At 46.7% G+C, this 16841-nt stretch overlaps 1 protein-coding gene and 1 pseudogene across 5 annotated transcripts in view; one reads left to right on the forward strand and one right to left on the reverse strand.

Moving 5' to 3' along the window:
- Positions 1-16841, reverse strand: part of ACLY (ATP citrate lyase) — a 64046-nt gene that overhangs the window by 28017 nt on the left and 19188 nt on the right. For all 5 annotated transcript variants that reach the window (XM_075911562.2, XM_075911564.2, XM_075911560.2 and 2 more), the window contains 7 exons: positions 14418-14589; positions 11368-11490; positions 7670-7732; positions 6718-6908; positions 5165-5244; positions 4306-4436; positions 1015-1133 (listed from right to left, as the gene is read on the reverse strand). In XM_075911562.2, the coding sequence (XP_075767677.2) occupies positions 1015-1133; positions 4306-4436; positions 5165-5244; positions 6718-6908; positions 7670-7732; positions 11368-11490; positions 14418-14576 (866 nt within the window). In that variant the 5' untranslated portion in view covers positions 14577-14589. The remainder of the gene's footprint in view (positions 1-1014; positions 1134-4305; positions 4437-5164; positions 5245-6717; positions 6909-7669; positions 7733-11367; positions 11491-14417; positions 14590-16841) is intronic.
- On the forward strand, positions 14815-15647 carry LOC149521302 (ubiquitin-conjugating enzyme E2 C pseudogene; annotated as a pseudogene).

Genomic DNA, 16841 nt, shown 5'->3' on the forward strand with positions numbered 1-16841 from the left:
CCAACCAGGCAAAGGTCAGAAGGAGCCTAGCAGGTGCTAGAAGCTCCTTAGCCAAATCTGGGAAGCAAGCTAGCGATTGCTTCAGCCAAGACTGCATTCTCCAAGCTGCAGCTGTGAAGTGAGTTTTAGAAGTAGACCACGGGGAGGAGAGTATCCTTTAAGACGGATTCCTTGCCTGGGAGCACCGTTTATAGCATACTTCACAGACTTACCCACCTCCCAGAATTAAGCTGTATTCAGTACTGTGACAAGGACACAAACATATCGCACCCTAAAAGGGGGTGCCATATGGTAGCTGGTCCTGGATCAAACAGGATCCAAATACAGCTGATTAGAAATTTTTCAACTAAACTTTTGTCATTGGAAAATGTTCATTCCACACAACATTTTGGTTTCAATGAAATGTGTCTGTTTTTGTCAGGAAGGTATCTTGTGTGCAGGGGGATTTTCTGTTAGAGAGACAGAGAGAGAGACAGAGAGATATATGCCCCAGAACAGCCAATAGGATGGGGTTAGGCACTCATTTGTGTGTTGGAGACCCAGCTTTAATGCTCTCATCTCACTCCGGCAGACCGGACGCTTAAGCGTGCGTTTCCCACATCCCAAAAGTATGACCCGACTAGGGGGCTACTGGGTATTCTGCAGTCTCTTGCAAACATTTCTGATGCAACAGAATTCTTGTTTACTAGTCAACCCTGCTCTCAGACACACATGGCTTGGGAGCTGCTGCACTAGGAAAAGACCCTTCTCCAAAAGCTGCATCATCAGGTGTTTTCCACTGGTAGCTCTCTGGGGTTAGAATTCTCTGCAATGTTCCCTTAGTTTTTTCCATCCATGTGCAGAATAAATGTTCTTTGCACTGAAGCATGTGTGGATGTGCACCACCAGTAGAAACAAATGCTGCCGGCTGTGGGTGCTCTGCTAATCAGCTGGGTGGCATTTGAATCTCTCCCAAGTGCACAGCTTACAGGCAACACTGATTCCCTATCCTGTATAGAAACATGTGCTTGGTACCTATAGACCACTGATGCCCCTCCTCCAGCCACCATGGTCCAGATCCTTCCCTTGGGGTTGAGAAGAGTTAATTTCAAGCTGGCTCCACTCTTCGCATCCAGATCAGCAATGTAGGCCTCCTGCAGAGAGAGAAGCACAAATGTTTTGAAAGTCCCCCTTGCCCCTTTTTGGGTGGGTGACTGCACTATTCTTGTGGAGCAAGCGGGGTTAGCGATACTGGCCCTGATTTCCAGAGGTGCTGAGCCCTTGCTGCTCACCTGGACTTCAACTGTAATTGCGGGTGCTCAGACTTTTGCAAAGACAGTCCCACCACATACGTTCTGGTGCCTTTTAATTCTTGTTGGACACCTGGCTACTGCTACTGTGGCAACACCCTTTTTTTGTATTTCTATCTAGACGCCTGGAAATCAGAAGTGAACGAGATGCGTTCAGTTTAATCTTACCCCATCCTCTAAGAGGCAGGGCAAGGCTGTACTCTACCATACAATCTCCTGGGTTTTGTCCAATTCAGTTTTAGAATGTTCTGAGAGATGGTGCTTACACCACTTCCCTAGAGGTCCAACACCACAGGGTAACAGAGCTCACCATTGACCAATGTGAAACCAATTAAAGCTCCTGCTTGTGAAAACGATCAACCCCAACCATCAAACATCTCCACTGTCATTCTGTCACTGGATAGATAGCATGTTCTTCTTGACAAAGCAGGAGTTAAGATCACCCATCAGTAGTAAAGAGTCTTTGGGAATGTCACACAGAACCAGTTTGGGCACTGCGATTTAAATTTCGGTCAGGATCTGCTCTGTCCCTTCAAGATGGGAATTTTACTTTGCTGCCCTTTACATTAGGTATGTAATAGTGTAGTTGATTAACCAATAAGCAAAAGCTTATAGGTTAATGCTGTAGACTACACGCATCCCTCCCCCCATCCCCCGCCCCAGCTCCTTGCCAGTACATTTTTTAGCTGGCTGGCTGGCAGGCAGCCTGGCTCAGTCCTAGCTTGCGATGCGTCTGGAAGCTCAGACACACACTGCCCCCCTGTATAAGGGCTGCTGCCACCCCACACTGCTGCCTCTGTATCAGAGGCAGCAGCACAGGGTTGCAGGTAGCCAATCTGCAAGGGGAGCGGATTTTTAAATGGCTCCCCTCATGGACCAGCTCTCTCCCGGCAACCCACGCTGCTGCCTTAGATAGAGATGCAGCAGCATCGGGTGGCAAGGGGCTCCTTCGGAGCAGGGCCAGAGTGCACTGCCTGCCGGCCCCACCCCCCAGGGACTACAGAATAGTCAAGTAACCGATAAGAATTCTGAGGTTAATCAACTATTCAATTAACCAAGATTTAACATCCTTACTGCCAGTGACCAATTTTGGACACTCCTGGGTTCCATATCCTCCCAGACCTCAACTGCAAGTTTCCCCAAACAATACTTTACGCTGACCTCCAGTATGTGCAAAATCTCTCTGCTGATGTAAAGTAGTGGAAGGTTGGTACCAACACCCTTGGGGTAGGTCTAGTCTACAGAGTTTTGTTGGAAAAACAGCCGTTTTCCCGACAAAACCTGAGTTATGTCCACACTTCAAGCGCGTTCTTTTAACAGTAAATCAAAAGAACAAAGGGGTTTTTGTGCAATTTGTATTCCTCATTCTACGAGGAAGAAGCCTTTTTGCAAAAGAGCTCTTTTGCAAAAAGGCGGATGTGGACAGGGAAAAGAGACTTTTTTTGGAAGAAGAGGGAAGAGGAAAAAGCACAGGTGGTCTGGTGGCCATTTCTGTCCATAGCAATCACTGCTTACATGCGAGATAACATCCACGCAGTCTGGACGCTGTCTTTTGAAAAAGTGCATCACTTCTGTTTTTTCGGAACATCTCTTCCAAAAAAAACTTCTTGCGCAAAAAGCCTCTAGTCTAGACATAGCCTTGATTAGAAACTTTCCAACTAAGCTGCTGCCAGAGATCTAATCATTAAGAGCCATCACTGTGTTCTTTTACCATCACAACAGGCAGGCATGCAGTGTGCCGTAATGGGAGTTCATTTACATTCTCAAAGAACAGAGAGATGCAATAACGTTCAGAGTCACTTGAAGGTGGATGATTAAACCAATCCATTAGAGAACAAATTGAGTTAAGTGTTGGCACCCAGCAAGCTACGCGGCAGGGAAATATCTAAATGGATTTCTTGGCCACACGTCAAAAAAACTGTTCCTAATTTTAGCACCATTCTGGTTATTAAAACGAATGGTCTGAACAACAGGCAAGTACTCCAGACGTGCCAGGCCAAGCATCTGAAAGAAGTTTTTGCATGACTAGGGAGAGTGCAACATACCCAGCGATTTCTGATGCTGCTGGAAGCTTTTCTATATGGGTGGGATTTGTAGAAGCACCTAAGTAACTTCGGAACATGAATTCCGTTAGCCTCCAATGAAATTTGCATTCCTAATGTACTTTAAAAATCCTATCTGATGTATATATGTTTTTGTTCTTGACTTTACAGGCCAGCAACAGGTTTCAGATGTAACAATTTTATTTCAAAGTCTCTTAAAAGGAAAATTCTCTTCTTGGATTAACGCATTAGTCTTCAGCCCAGACAGAGATTTTACGAGTTATAAGTCCTAAGTGTGTGTCGGGGCGGGTTATAAACAGAAATGCTTAATGACCATCAACCCTAAAAGCACCATCAGCATCATATGGCATAGCAAAGAGCTATGGTTAACTAACATGGCCGGGGCTGCCCTTCCAATAAAGAGAACATTTGCACAGTATTAAACCAGAAGCCACCACACACAGTAGTGTACCTGCCATTTAATTCAATGTGGTTAAATTTGATCCTCCAGTGAATAAGGTAAAAATTCTAAATGAGAGAGAAGAAGAGGAGCCCAAGGAAGATCCATGTAATGATAAAAAACAGCAACAGCTCATAGTACCATTGCTGGCATTATGTGAGTAACAATGTAAGTACTACCATGAGCAGGGCTCGACAAATCACTGTTTCTACTTGCTGATGGCGAGTAGATTTCAGCCGGTTGCCCCGTTCACCGGCGATGCACGCATGCACAGTGCCGGTCTGGCGCATGCACAGTGCAGGGCTGGCAAGTAGATCTCGCCGCGATTTGTCGAGCCCTGACCAGGAGTATGGGCCAGGTCTAATACCCAGTCAGCTTTGTCAGCAACATGAACCATGGTGATGGGACTGCATAGAGAAAAAGCCCCATCTCCATCATGTACACACTGACCTACGTCTATGGAGAAGAGTTTCTTGTTAACTGAGAATTATGGAATGGTGGATTCTTTACTTGCCTCTGGATAAGCCTCCCTGCCAAAGGGTGGGGGGAAGTCCACATCCCCCCATTTCACTTTGCAGACGTAGTCGGCCGTAGCGTCAATCTTCGCAGCCAAATCCAGAACATAGACGCCATCTTTAGTCACGACTGTATTAGAGATACACCAGCGTTAGTCTTTTGCTTGTACATCCTAACAACTGGATATTTTGTGATGCTTTCTAGAGTAGGAATAGTGGCTTGTTTTTTCTTTATATTTGCTGACTTTTGGTGCAGGTCATGTCTATACAGAGAGCCATCCTACGGCCTATACCTTCTATGTCCCACTATTTGGCAGGGGGGGGGTGTCTAATTTCAGTATCTATGGCACAATGGATACCACAAGAATTGTGGTTGTGTTTGATGCACTCTGGTGGGTGCAAGTTACCCATTAGTTGCACACACTGGTACGCCAAAATCTACCAGAGAGAATTTTAAAAACCTGTGCGAAAATGGCAGCCTGCTTGCATGGAATTGACCAGGCAGGGATCTTTCCATTGCTTTCCTTAAGCCATTCACAATATTTATTCTACGGCCAAACCAAGCCAATTACATCACTAGACACATCTGAAAATGATCAGGTTTCTTCCCGTGTAGGACTCCGAATTTCCCTAAGATTCACTCAACAAAACTTTCTATGTGCCTCAGCCAATTATACTGCGAGAAACTAACACATGCAGTATCCAGTCTGTATTTTTAAAAGGTACATAATTATCTACTCTTAGAAAACATGTGAACATTTTTCTATCACTTTTACTTAGATAGTAACAAAATATCACTGTTAAAAAACAAACAAATCATGCAGTGATTCTTTTACCCTCTCCCCAAGCCAGAGTTACCTAGTGGATTTATCTCCAGGTATGTGAAATACAAATCTTCATAAAGGTTGAAAAGGCCGGATATGAAGCTAGCCAGGACACTGCACAAAAATAGACAAATTCATTAGAGCAGGTAGGCACATAACTGACATACCAGAGCCCGTCTTAATTCCTGTAGAATCTTCGTCAGTGGAAAAGCTACCTCACATCAGTTTCTTTCACTCTCATTCATTTCCACGAGAAGCTATCTGGAGGATGACTCAGAGGCCAGGACATGGATGACTCAATTTAATTAAAGCCCCAATTTAAAAAAATGCAGAGAAAACGTTATTGTCTCAAGACTGTCTTCATCTGATGTTTCCATCTAGCCTCATCTCATTAAGAAGTCGAGTCTCTTTTTGTCAGATGTGCAGCTTTAGTCAGAACTAATCTTTAAGACCCATTAGCTTACAGGTCCTGGAACTAGGGATGGTCAGGGGGAGGGGAAAGGGTGCTGCAGCATCCCCTAGCTTGCAGTGGTTTCCATTATGTACAGGGTTTACAGTTTGGTATAGTGGCACTCAGCACCCCAACTATAAATATTTTTGCAGCCCCTCTGCATTAGCTAGAAAAAGGAAAGATTAGTGTAAACAATAGTGGATCTAAGAGCCTCACGAGGGGCATCTCAAAAGGCCATCAGCAATTATTTTATTGGCAAACAATGAACAACAAGATTAGCTACCTGCAACTTCTTTAACTAGATGTGGAATAGTTTTGAACTGTGCAGATCAATCTGAAATAAGCTTTTAAATATCAAGTCAGGTGACAAAATCTCAAGAAGCTTACTAAGGACAAGGAATCGCAGTTTCATAGTCAGACAGCAACTACAAGTTGAACCTCTCTTGTCTGGAACACTCCGGTCCAGCAACATCCAGAGCACAGATGTTGCTGGACCAGAGAACCTCTGGACCAGAGAGCCCTAGGAACCCAGTGGCCAGGGCAGCTCCCCTGGGAGCAGCAGCACCTCACTGTCCCAGCAGTCCCGGGCCTGTAGGCGCAGTGATGGCCCTGGCAGTCCCAGGGCAACGGACCCTGGAGTGGTGGAACCCTGGTCCCTGTAGCCCCAAGGCAGCAGAGCCCTGTGACTGAGGGCAGGCATGACCTTTCTGATGGACCCTGGGATTGCCCAGAGTCCATCAGCCGAGGGACGGACTTTACCAGCCTTGGTCTGGCAAACTCCCTCATTCAGGACTGGTCAGGTCCCAAGAGCACTGGACCTGGGAGGTCCAACCTGCACTGGGTTCAAGAAGTTTTACAAGCCCTGCGAGATACAGCAATCCAACTCCAGGAATTGTCCTGCACTTGCTTAAAGAATGATGGGGGAAAGTGCTCTCCTTGGGCTGCAGGCTGGTGGTAAAATTATGCCTTTTGCAGCTCAAACAGGAAACAGACAATCCCAAGGAATTTAGATTGTTTGGGATGCGGTGCACATGGGGGTCAACCCCACTGAAATGTGAGCGCTTATGGGAAGGAAAATTGGCACACAGAACAGTGGCACTGGGGCATATCAGACATAGAATTATATCCCCGCTTACTCTTTCTTCTCCTCCAGCACGTGCACCAAGAGGTGTTTTTTCACATCAGATGCAGTGAGCTTTTCGTCCACCCTCACCAACAGCTTCTGAGCTTTGGCATCAACATCTCCCACATCCATGCCCCCTTGATGGTGGAAGAGCACATAATCCCCTTCACGGGCCGCATAGATGCACATGTAGAACTCTTCTTCCTGTGGCACAGATCAGGGGATGGACATTCACCAGTAAGTCTCTCCCAGCAATGGCACCGCTTAACTTGGGTACCCCTGGAATTTTAGCTAACTCACTGAAAAACCCAACCCAGGAATAATTGGTGCCCCGCAGAGATGCCCTTCACACGGCCCAGGGAAATCTACAGACTGTTGCATGGCTGCTCTTGGAGGGGCAATCTGTAGAAAGATCAGGTCCCAGCAGGTCACATGCCCAGTTCAATCCCGGGACCTGGTCATTTGCAATCTGCTCCCATTTTAAACATCTGAAGTACAGGCTTCCGATGCCTGTTAAAGCACCAGCGTAACCCTCAGCTGGGCACAGAGAGGGAGCCTCCATTTCAGATGCTGAAAGTACAGACTAAGGCAGGGAAGATTACGCGGTAGCTACGTCCCCTTCAATCCCACATAAGCGGTCTCACTTCAGCACTCTTTCTTCCACCTGCTTGACAGGCACCAGACTGGAGGAATAATTTATTGCTTGTTCCCACGTGACCTTTATTGTGGCAGGATTTCCTCCTGGCGGGGAAGAAAAGCAGCCAGTGCCGCTGTAAATCACTGTCTCCGTGCTAAGATTCTAAAGCTCTCTATTACTCACAGTTCTCAGGGACAATGTGCGCCAGTGTTGCCACCTTTATGACACACACAAGTGCCTGCCTTCCCCACTCCTAAGAGCCAGTCAGTCAGTCTGGGCCAAACAGGATTATTCTGGAGCACTCCTGTGTTTTAGTTGCAATACTAACCTGCTTGTGAGGGACGAAGGGCTCGATCAGGAAGTTCTTTAGGATGCCAGTGGCTTTAGCGATCTGTCGACAGCAGAGAAAGAGACACCATTAAAACTTCACACAGTATCCACTAGGGATGTAACAGTGTAGTCAATTAACCAATAAGCAAAAGCTTATTGGTTAATGCAATCAACTACACGCATCCCCCCACTACCCCCGCCAGTAAATTATTTAGCAGCCTGGCTCAGTCCCAGCTTGCACTGGGTCTGGAAGCTACCCCCGCTGCAGCTCTGCATTTAAAGCGCATTAGGAATCAGGTGGGCAGGCAGCCTGGCTCAGTTGCAGCTCGCATCGGGTCTGGGAACTCATGCCCCCAGACAGGGGCTGCTGCCTCTCTGTATCGGAGGCAGCAGCACAGGGCTACAGGCAGCTGGTCTACAAGGGGAGCTGGTTTTAAAACTGGCAGGGGGCTCCCTGGGATTGAGGCGGAGCACACTGGCAGCTGGCCCTGGACCCAGGGACTATAGAATAGTTGAGGAACCAATAAGAATTCATGAGGTTAATCAACTGTTCAATTAATGGATATTTAACATCCCAAGTATCCAGGGATCCTCTGACATGGCAGAAACACGCTCCGGGATGTCTTTAATGCTGCGCTGACTCAAAACAATACCCAGCCATCTCCGTTGGTTGAAATGTGTCCTCCTGAAACCAAGATCTCCACCCTTCTGAAAGCAGAGAGTATTATTGCTGCTTGTGAAGGCCACTGAGCTAGTCTGTGGCACTTCAACACTCACATCAAGCTTCAGGGAGCTCTCTCAGAACTCAGTGGCTCCCACTTCTCCCTGGTCTATGTTCTCCGGAAAGCTGGCAATCCAGGACACCATACTGACATCACCTAGGAGGCCTGCCTTCTCTTTTTCCAATGGTGGCTGCCCGTGTCTCACTCAAACTGCAGTGCAGTAGCTGTTTGCCGCTTCACCCCCCAGGCGTGGAATATTTCCAAACGGCACCACTCAATACAGTACGGGTTGAACCTCTCTAGTCCAGCACCCTGCCCGGTGCTGAACCAGACAATCTACTAAACCCCGGGAGGTCAGTAAGATCTAGCAGCATGACCAACACTCCCACTGCTTACTGGGCTCTTAGAAGACATTTACGGGTAAATTAGAACTAAATCACAGTTTAGAATTAAAGCACAGAACACAGAGCCAGGGCTGGTGGCTGTAAATAAACTTTATGAGACTGAGGGAAACTTGGACACACCATGGCTGTGTCTAGACTGGCAAGTTTTTCCGGAAAGTCAGCAGCTTTTCCGGAAAAGCTTGCCAGCTGTCTACACTGGCCGCTTGAATTTCCGGAAAAGTACTGACGATCTCATGTAAGATCGTCAGTGCTTTTCCGGAAATACTATGCTACTCCCGTTCGGGCAAAAGTCTTTTTCCGAAAGACTTTTGTGCAAAAGGGCCAGTGTAAACAGCACAGTACTGTTTTCCGCAAAAAAGCCCCGATCGCAAAAATGGCGATCGGGGCTTTTTTGCGGAAAAGCGCGTCTAGATTGGCCACGGACGCTTTTCCGCAAAAAGTGCTTTTGCGGAAAAGCATCCTGCCAATCTAGACGCGGTTTTCCGAAAATGCTTTTAACGGAAAACTTTTCCGTTTACAGTGGCATGATTTTCCGAAAATGCTTTTAACGGAAAAATTTTCCGTTAAAAGCATTTTCGGAAAATCATGCCACTGTAGACGTAGCCCATGAGAAGTGAACATCCAGCTTTCTAAAAGCATGCTGAACAACAGATGTTGCTGGACCAGAGAGGTTCACAACCTGTACTATGTGCTACACTAGATGCATGTACTGGGCCTCCCTTAATCTTGCAGTAACTAACACACATTCCATAGAGTTACCACCAGGGTGTGGCGGAAGGACCCACATTTTCTCATTGGACATAGTTAATGGCTGATTTTCTAAAGGGCTGTCATTGGATGAACAGCCAGGTTTTGTTGCCTCAGACTGATGTGAGCTGTCAGCCCCAGGCAAGGGCACACCAAGGCACCGGAACTGCCTTGGCTTCAGATGAACAGCAAAAACCACCAGAGGCTGCGATCCATTTGCCCAGCCGCAGGCACCAGCTGAGAGGCTGGGCTCAGACAGGGCAGGCTGCAGTCAACACCCATGAGATATCCCCACATCAGCCCAGAAAAGCAGGCTTGGGAGGAACCATGCCTCAAATCCAGGCCGGGACAAGCAGACTTGACCCCGAGGCTCACGCTGGAGGTTATAAATACTAGTGATCATGGAAGGGAGTGGGAGATCTAGCAGGCACACCTGGTTCACAGTTCACACACATGGAAGTATCATTTCAAGTGCCATCTCTGCTCATCACGTAAAATGAATTTGGTGGGTTCTTTAATAGCAGACAGTGGTGCAAATCCCCAAACCAGGTGCAAAGTGAAGTGATCAGCTCCTGCTCCCGAGACCGGGAGGTCAGCAGGCTGCAGGACAGATGGGAGGATCACTGGCAGAGCGATGTAAGACAGCTTGCAAAACCCTGGGTTAAAACTGGCCTAATCTGCCTCAGTCTACCAGTGCTATCATCCCCCACTTTCTCAAGTCCTCCACATTACTTTGTGCATCAGAGCGGGAGCAATGTATATGAAGAGAGAATAATTAATCAGGTTTCTGAAAGGCCTGTTTTATGGTAACAAAATGTTTGGTCTGATTTAATCCCTTTTTAAAAGGATTTTTACTTTGAATTATATATTTATTTATTTTGCACCTTGAAAGGCTCAACACATTTAAGAAAACGGGAGTGAGAGAGAAATACTGGGTCATGAGGCCACACAGAGCCCACTCATTCAGACATGGCTACTGCATTCGCTTCAGCAGTTATGTCAACACCTCGTTTCCCCAGGGGCAGCCCCACAGGACATGCCTGCCCCATTTCACAATATCTTTTAGGACAGGTTTTGCTGTCCCCAAAGTGCATCTCAGTGAGAGCACCAGCTGCCTATCAGTCATAATAATTACAAGGCCTTGGCAATCTCCAGGCAGCACAACTCCATCAACTGCTAAGATGTGGAGGCTGAGATAGCTGGTGTCTTTATCATTATCAGAGTGTTCCCAGGAGAATGAAAGTTACAAGACAAGCATCCCAGTTAAAACGAGGACTGGAATAAAACTCCATTGTCAGCCAAAACACAGTGATTAATGCACTGTCTGGCAACAACGAAAGGATGAGTTGATGGCTTTGCTTTTAGACCAGTCTTGTTATAGCTACTTTGGGCACCAGTAAGATGAAACTTTCCCCAACAGGAGGCAGTGCTGGCTCTTGAAGATACTAGTTGTAGCTGCTATGTGGGGACAGAATTCGAATGACTCAAGGATCCAGTAGGAATTCACCACACTCTTCTACTGACATAGACATAAATAACGGGTAGTGAATCGACTGAACTGTACCATCAGTAGGCTACCAAATGGTGCTCAATGGTCAACAGTAGATGCATACAGGTCAGATTCTCTTCTCACTTGGTTTTACATCAACATCACTTCAATGAATATTCTCTGTCTTTCCTTGGAACATGCAATTGGCACATACACACTTAAAGCCCACTAAAGCAGTTTATAGCATGAAAGGATCAGAGCAAGACAAGTGACTTTTCACCACTTCACTGGTGCACCTACCATTAGAACCTGGGCCAAAATGCTCGGGACTTACCGTCGTTTCTTGTCCCAGACGTGGTTTGAGCCAAGCCTTCACCTGATTCAGGTCAAGATTAACGCCAACTAATCCAAGCTTCCCACGACGTTTTATTAGCTGATCCGGCTTCACCACCAAGCGCTAAACCATCAGGCACAAGGGGTGGAAGGATAAAGCAGAATCAGAAACTCTGGGTGAATCAGACATTCTCCGCAGATAATTAAACCGAGTTTGAAATTAAGTAAATTCTCTGTAGCAAGTGTCCTGGGAGAAGAATGTGTTTAACCTACTGGCTGGCACCCAACACAGAATTGGTTATTAGGCAAATGCTGGGGCTAAAATTCAGCTGCAGTACAGGGAAGTGCAGAATCTGGTGGAGGTGGGCACAAGGGACAGAGTCAGATGAAGCCTCCAGGTTTGCAGTGAAAACTGATGTGGATTTTGGCTCATATTTGCACAACTATGTTATGAGCCAAATTAACATGATCCCAAAAATACTCCAAAGAGTTTGCGGTCAGACACTTAACGGGACTAAATTCCAAATGGGTGGTAACATTCTAAAAGATTTCCCTTGTTTCTTTTAGAACCAGGACTCATCCTAGCTCCCTGTCTTGAACTGATATAGTTTGTTGCTTTGTGCGGTTAAAAGCTGTCTTTTATTCATTGCAGAGTTGTTATATGTCAGTAGTGGGTGTAGGGATATAATTTGTTGAGTGCTTTTGGATCCTTGAATGAAACTTGAGCGTGCCGCTGTGATTATAATGAGATTATCAAAAGAAGATATGTTTAGCTGTTCTCCTTCCCAGAGAATCCACACTGAACAGCGTTCACCGTGTGGTTTTGCAAACTGCTTCTTCGGCAAAATGCACCATTAACTAAAGCTTCCCTGGTGAGCAGAGGCTTATAAAGGAGAAATTGCTACTAAAGTAGAAATACGGCATGCCAGAGAAGCAAGCAAATGCAATCTGACTTCTCACCAATATGACTCTTTTCTTCACTGTCACCACAAACTCTGCATATGAGATTTGCTTATGCCAGGGATAAGGCGGGTATCACATTTCAGTTGAATTGAGAACAATAGCTCAATGTCAGACCCCTGCTGTGCCTCCCAGTACAGAACATAGCTTCAGTGATCTATGGTACACAGCAGTGGTTCTCAACCAGGGTGACATGTATCCCAGAGATCTTCTGGGGGTACAATAACTCATCTAGATATTTGCCTAGTTTTATCACAGGCTACATAAAAAGCCCTACCAAAGTCTGTACAAACAAAATTCATACAATCACTTGTACATTCTGCTCCATATAGTACACACTGAAATAAAAGTAAAATATTTGTATTCCAATTGATTTTATAATTATATGGCATAAATGGAAAGTACGCAATTTTTCAGTAAAAAAGCACTATGATATTTTGAATTTTAGGTCTGATTTTGTAAACAAGCAGCTTTTAAGTGAGGTGTAACTTGAGGGCACACAAGACAAATCAGTGATCTGAAAAGGATACAGTAATCTGGAAAGGTTGAGAGCCACTGGTACAGAGCAATGACAAAGCACTGCAGCTTGTAACAGAGATAGCAGTGTCCCTTTGCAGGGCAAAGACCGCAAATCCACAGACATTTCTGAAATTCAACAAACAACCCCAACGAAAGGATAGATGCTGCCCATAGTTGCTTTAGGATTCCTGAAAATCCCTCAGAGATGCTGCTGCTATTTTCCAGCAGCTGACTCACACAGTTAAGCAGTGAGTATTTAATTAGTTATTGTACAGGTGCTATCAATCAACAAGAAAATGAATATGGAACATGTTCTGCAAACCAGTAGCTGAAAGTAATTAATATCTGGAAAGGAGCCATGTGAGCCAAACAGAGAAAGGAACTTGATGAGGTGCTCACTACTCCATGCCTGGCTGGGAGCAAGGGGGCTGGCCGGGGTAGTGGGGGAAGAATCGGCCAGCAGAGAGCGGGACTGACCCAGGCACATGCAGATCCCACAGCACTGTCTGTCCCGTGCACGGTCCCGGCGAAACACGGGGAGTCCGGCTATGGCTCCATAACGTGCTTGAACAGCGCTCAGGAGCACAGACCGGGCTTCTCTTCCTCCCCAAGGCATCACTCCTACGTCAGACGCAACCAGAGGCTCCCAGCGCTGATTGCGCCCCGCCTCCCAGTCACTCCCCCCGCCCTCGCCAGGCTTCCGTCGGGTGCCCAGCTGAAAAACCAGAAAATACCGGACATTACACATGTCCGGTATTTTCTGAATTCTTTTTAAACTGGACAGAGGGCCCCAAAACCGTACTGTCCAGTTGAATACCGAACACCTGGCAACCCTAGCAATAGAGGCAGCTGCAGCAGGAGGGGACAGGTGCACAAGAGAGACGGTGCTGGGGGGGGGGGAGGGGAAAATCAGCTTTTAAGTCGGCTCCCGTTTCCCTCCCCACTGCTGCCTCTGATACTAGTCGATTACTCACTTACATCCCTAGAGCGTAGGAGCTAGGTGACTACTCACCTTCAAGTTTTTTGCTAGTGTGGGCCCATCTCGTCAAGATTATAGGTCTGCTGACTTTTTTGTTTGTTTAGTAGCAGTCATTCAAGCCCTCAAACCAACACCAGGGTCAGGCTCTTCTGACACCCAGCATCACTGAAGTCACATTTATTAGTTCTCGGTGCTCCACTGCCCTGTTGGGAGCCTTCCCCCCCTTATTTCCTGGCATGGATCTTATCAAGAACGACGCTTCGCAACAGCACAGTCAAAGTGCAGAGTTTTACAATGCAGGCTGCCACTGCATCACCTCTAGAGAACCTGCGTGCAATGCTCTGCCTTACTGCCATCTTGGCAGCAGTCATACTAGAGAACAATTTAGATGCAAGAGCAAGGGATTAGCAGTCCACAGACAGGAGCTCTAGACCCAGCTGTCAGACTTACTGAGTGACCTTGAAGACAGATCTTCTAACCTCCCACTCCAGCTGCCCACCTCACTGGGAGAGCGATGTACAGGCTAGTGTTTGCAAAATACTCAGAGATCCTCCAGCGAGCGGCACTGCAGAAGGACAAGTCATTGTGCTCACCTCAGTCAGGAGCCAGGGGTGATCCTGGATCAGCCGATCCCAGTCTGTGTCTGATGTCACTCTGGCATACTTGAAGCGGTTCTGAATAGCTGAGGCTGTGCAGATGTATTTGTACAGGAACTCCTTCCCTGTCTGCTCGGAGATAGCTTTAGCGGACATGGCTAGCTAGTACCTATGGGGGGAGAAGAAAAAAAAGACACAACGTGGGTGATGTAATATCTTATTTCCTCTAGACCAGAGGAAGAGCTCTGTGAAGTACGAAAGCCTGTCTCTTCCACCAACAGCAGCTAGTTTAATAAGACACTAGCTCACCCACCTGGCCTCTCTCATCAGAGGATCAACACAGCTAGAGACGGAGACACTTAGATTTGCACAGGCATTTCATCCCTCAGGTTCAATGAGGCCAGGTGAAGCAGAGCTACTTCTCAACCCGAGCGCTATCCAGAGCGCCAAGCTCCGGCCTGCCATTCCAAAAAAACCCTACACAGTTGTGTTAATCAAGTCGCCATTGATCAAAACTTCACCCCATCCAACAACTCCTAACACCCTTTCCATTTTCCACCCCCTCCCAGAGAAAGAGGCCTTACAGCAAGACTGAAGAGCCACCAAACTCTGCACTGAAAGAACTTTCACCGCAGATGAGGTGTCAGGTCCGTGCCTCATCACTCCTACAGGCAGTGCAACCTGCCCACAACTACAGGTCCTTGCAGAACACGGATCCTGCCACCGCACCGCCTGCAAGGGGATTCAGCCCAGCAGCAGCAGCACTGCCTGTAGCTCCCTAGGGAACCGGCTGCAGCAGGAGCTGATGATGCGAACGATGGCTGGTGAAAAAAGGAATTTCTGCCTTCCCCAAGTCGGACAATCTCTTCAAATGGATTGGGACCATCAATGGCACTGCCGGGGCGCTGTATGAGGACCTGAAATACAAGCTTTCCCTGGAGTTTCCCAATGGGTATCCCTACAATGCCCCCACTGTCAAATGCCTCACCCCCTGCTACCATTCCAACATGGACATGCAGGTACACGCAGGTACATCTGCCTGGACAGCCTCCAGGACAAGCGGGCTGTATTCTACAATGTCTGGACAATCCTGTCGTCCATTCAGAGCCTGTTGGGAGAGCCGAACTTTGAAAGCCCCCCCGAACACAGGTGACCGAACTCTGGAAGAACCCAGCCATCTTCAAGAAATACTTGCAGGAAACATACGTGAAGGAGGTAAAGACTTGATGCCTGCCTGAGCTGCAGCTGTGTGTCTGTGTCCATCTGTCTGCTCTCTCTCGAACTGTCCTTTGACTGCTCTGTACAGGACTCGGTTTTAAATTAATTCTGGAGGTGGAACCCAGAGTTACTGTATAGACAAACTCTTGTTTTTAAAAAAAAAAAAAAAAAAAAAAAAAAAAACCCACAGGTACCCAGGGTGTTTCATCACAGGATCCATCTCCAACATTCTTGCCACTTTTCTCCCCCCAGGCTGTTTCCGAATGGCAGGAAGGCAGTATGAAAGAAATGCCTCCTTCACCCCACTACTTTTTTTCCAATGCATGGTAGGTTTCCATCATTCCCTCCTGATAGGACCTCTACCAAAGTTATGATTCTTAATGTTTTAGGAATTACTAATCAAATGCTTGTATCCGAACAGGGCAAAACCCTGCATTGTGTTTTTCCCCTGAAACCCCTTGTTTACACCACCTCACTTTATTTTTCTAGTGCATGTGGCCTGAGAGCAGCCCAGCAGCATGTAGGCTAGTTGCTAAATAGCATCTAGTTTCCTACATGGAAGGAAACTAGATGTTATTAGAATTCTGGAAGGGGATTAAGGGAGGTGCTGGAAATTCTTAGATTCCTTTCCCCTGCCAAGGGATGGCCAGCAGGGAATTTGCTCCTTTAAAGACCCCAACATGAAGAACTTTATTCTTGGATTTGCAACATCAAAGTACCAAAAAGCGTTAGTTATAAATGGCACAGAAATGTTTACTGCTGCTACAAGTAAATCCTTATAATACAAATTCTCATTCTACTAAACCCACTTCCTTGTGACGGACACCAGATCAAAAGCTTGTGACCCGCAGAGGTTAACAAATGGCTCCATTTTTTCTATTTTTTCCTAAGTGGTTAGCCCATTGGGGAACTGGCGTAACCAACAATTCATGGATTTCTGGTCATAACAACAGTGCCCTTTCAGCTATTTGCCTTAGCAGGACTTTCCTTTGCACAGTCAGGGATGGCCGTAAGTGATAGGGTTTACACAAGCAAAGCTCTTTCATTTACCATTTATTTTGTGGGGGAAAAAGGAGACATACGTGTTTCTCTTCTAATTATTGTGAACCAAGAACCACCCTAAAAAAAAGGTCAGCAGTGAGGAGTAGAAGAGCACAAAAATAAAACCGCAAACAAACCCTCAGCCACCAGTCCGGCCACAGA

Source organism: Pelodiscus sinensis, chromosome 29, assembly GCF_052426305.1.
Source record: "Pelodiscus sinensis isolate ZL-2025 chromosome 29, ASM5242630v1, whole genome shotgun sequence".
Classification (NCBI taxonomy): domain Eukaryota; kingdom Metazoa; phylum Chordata; order Testudines; family Trionychidae; genus Pelodiscus; species Pelodiscus sinensis.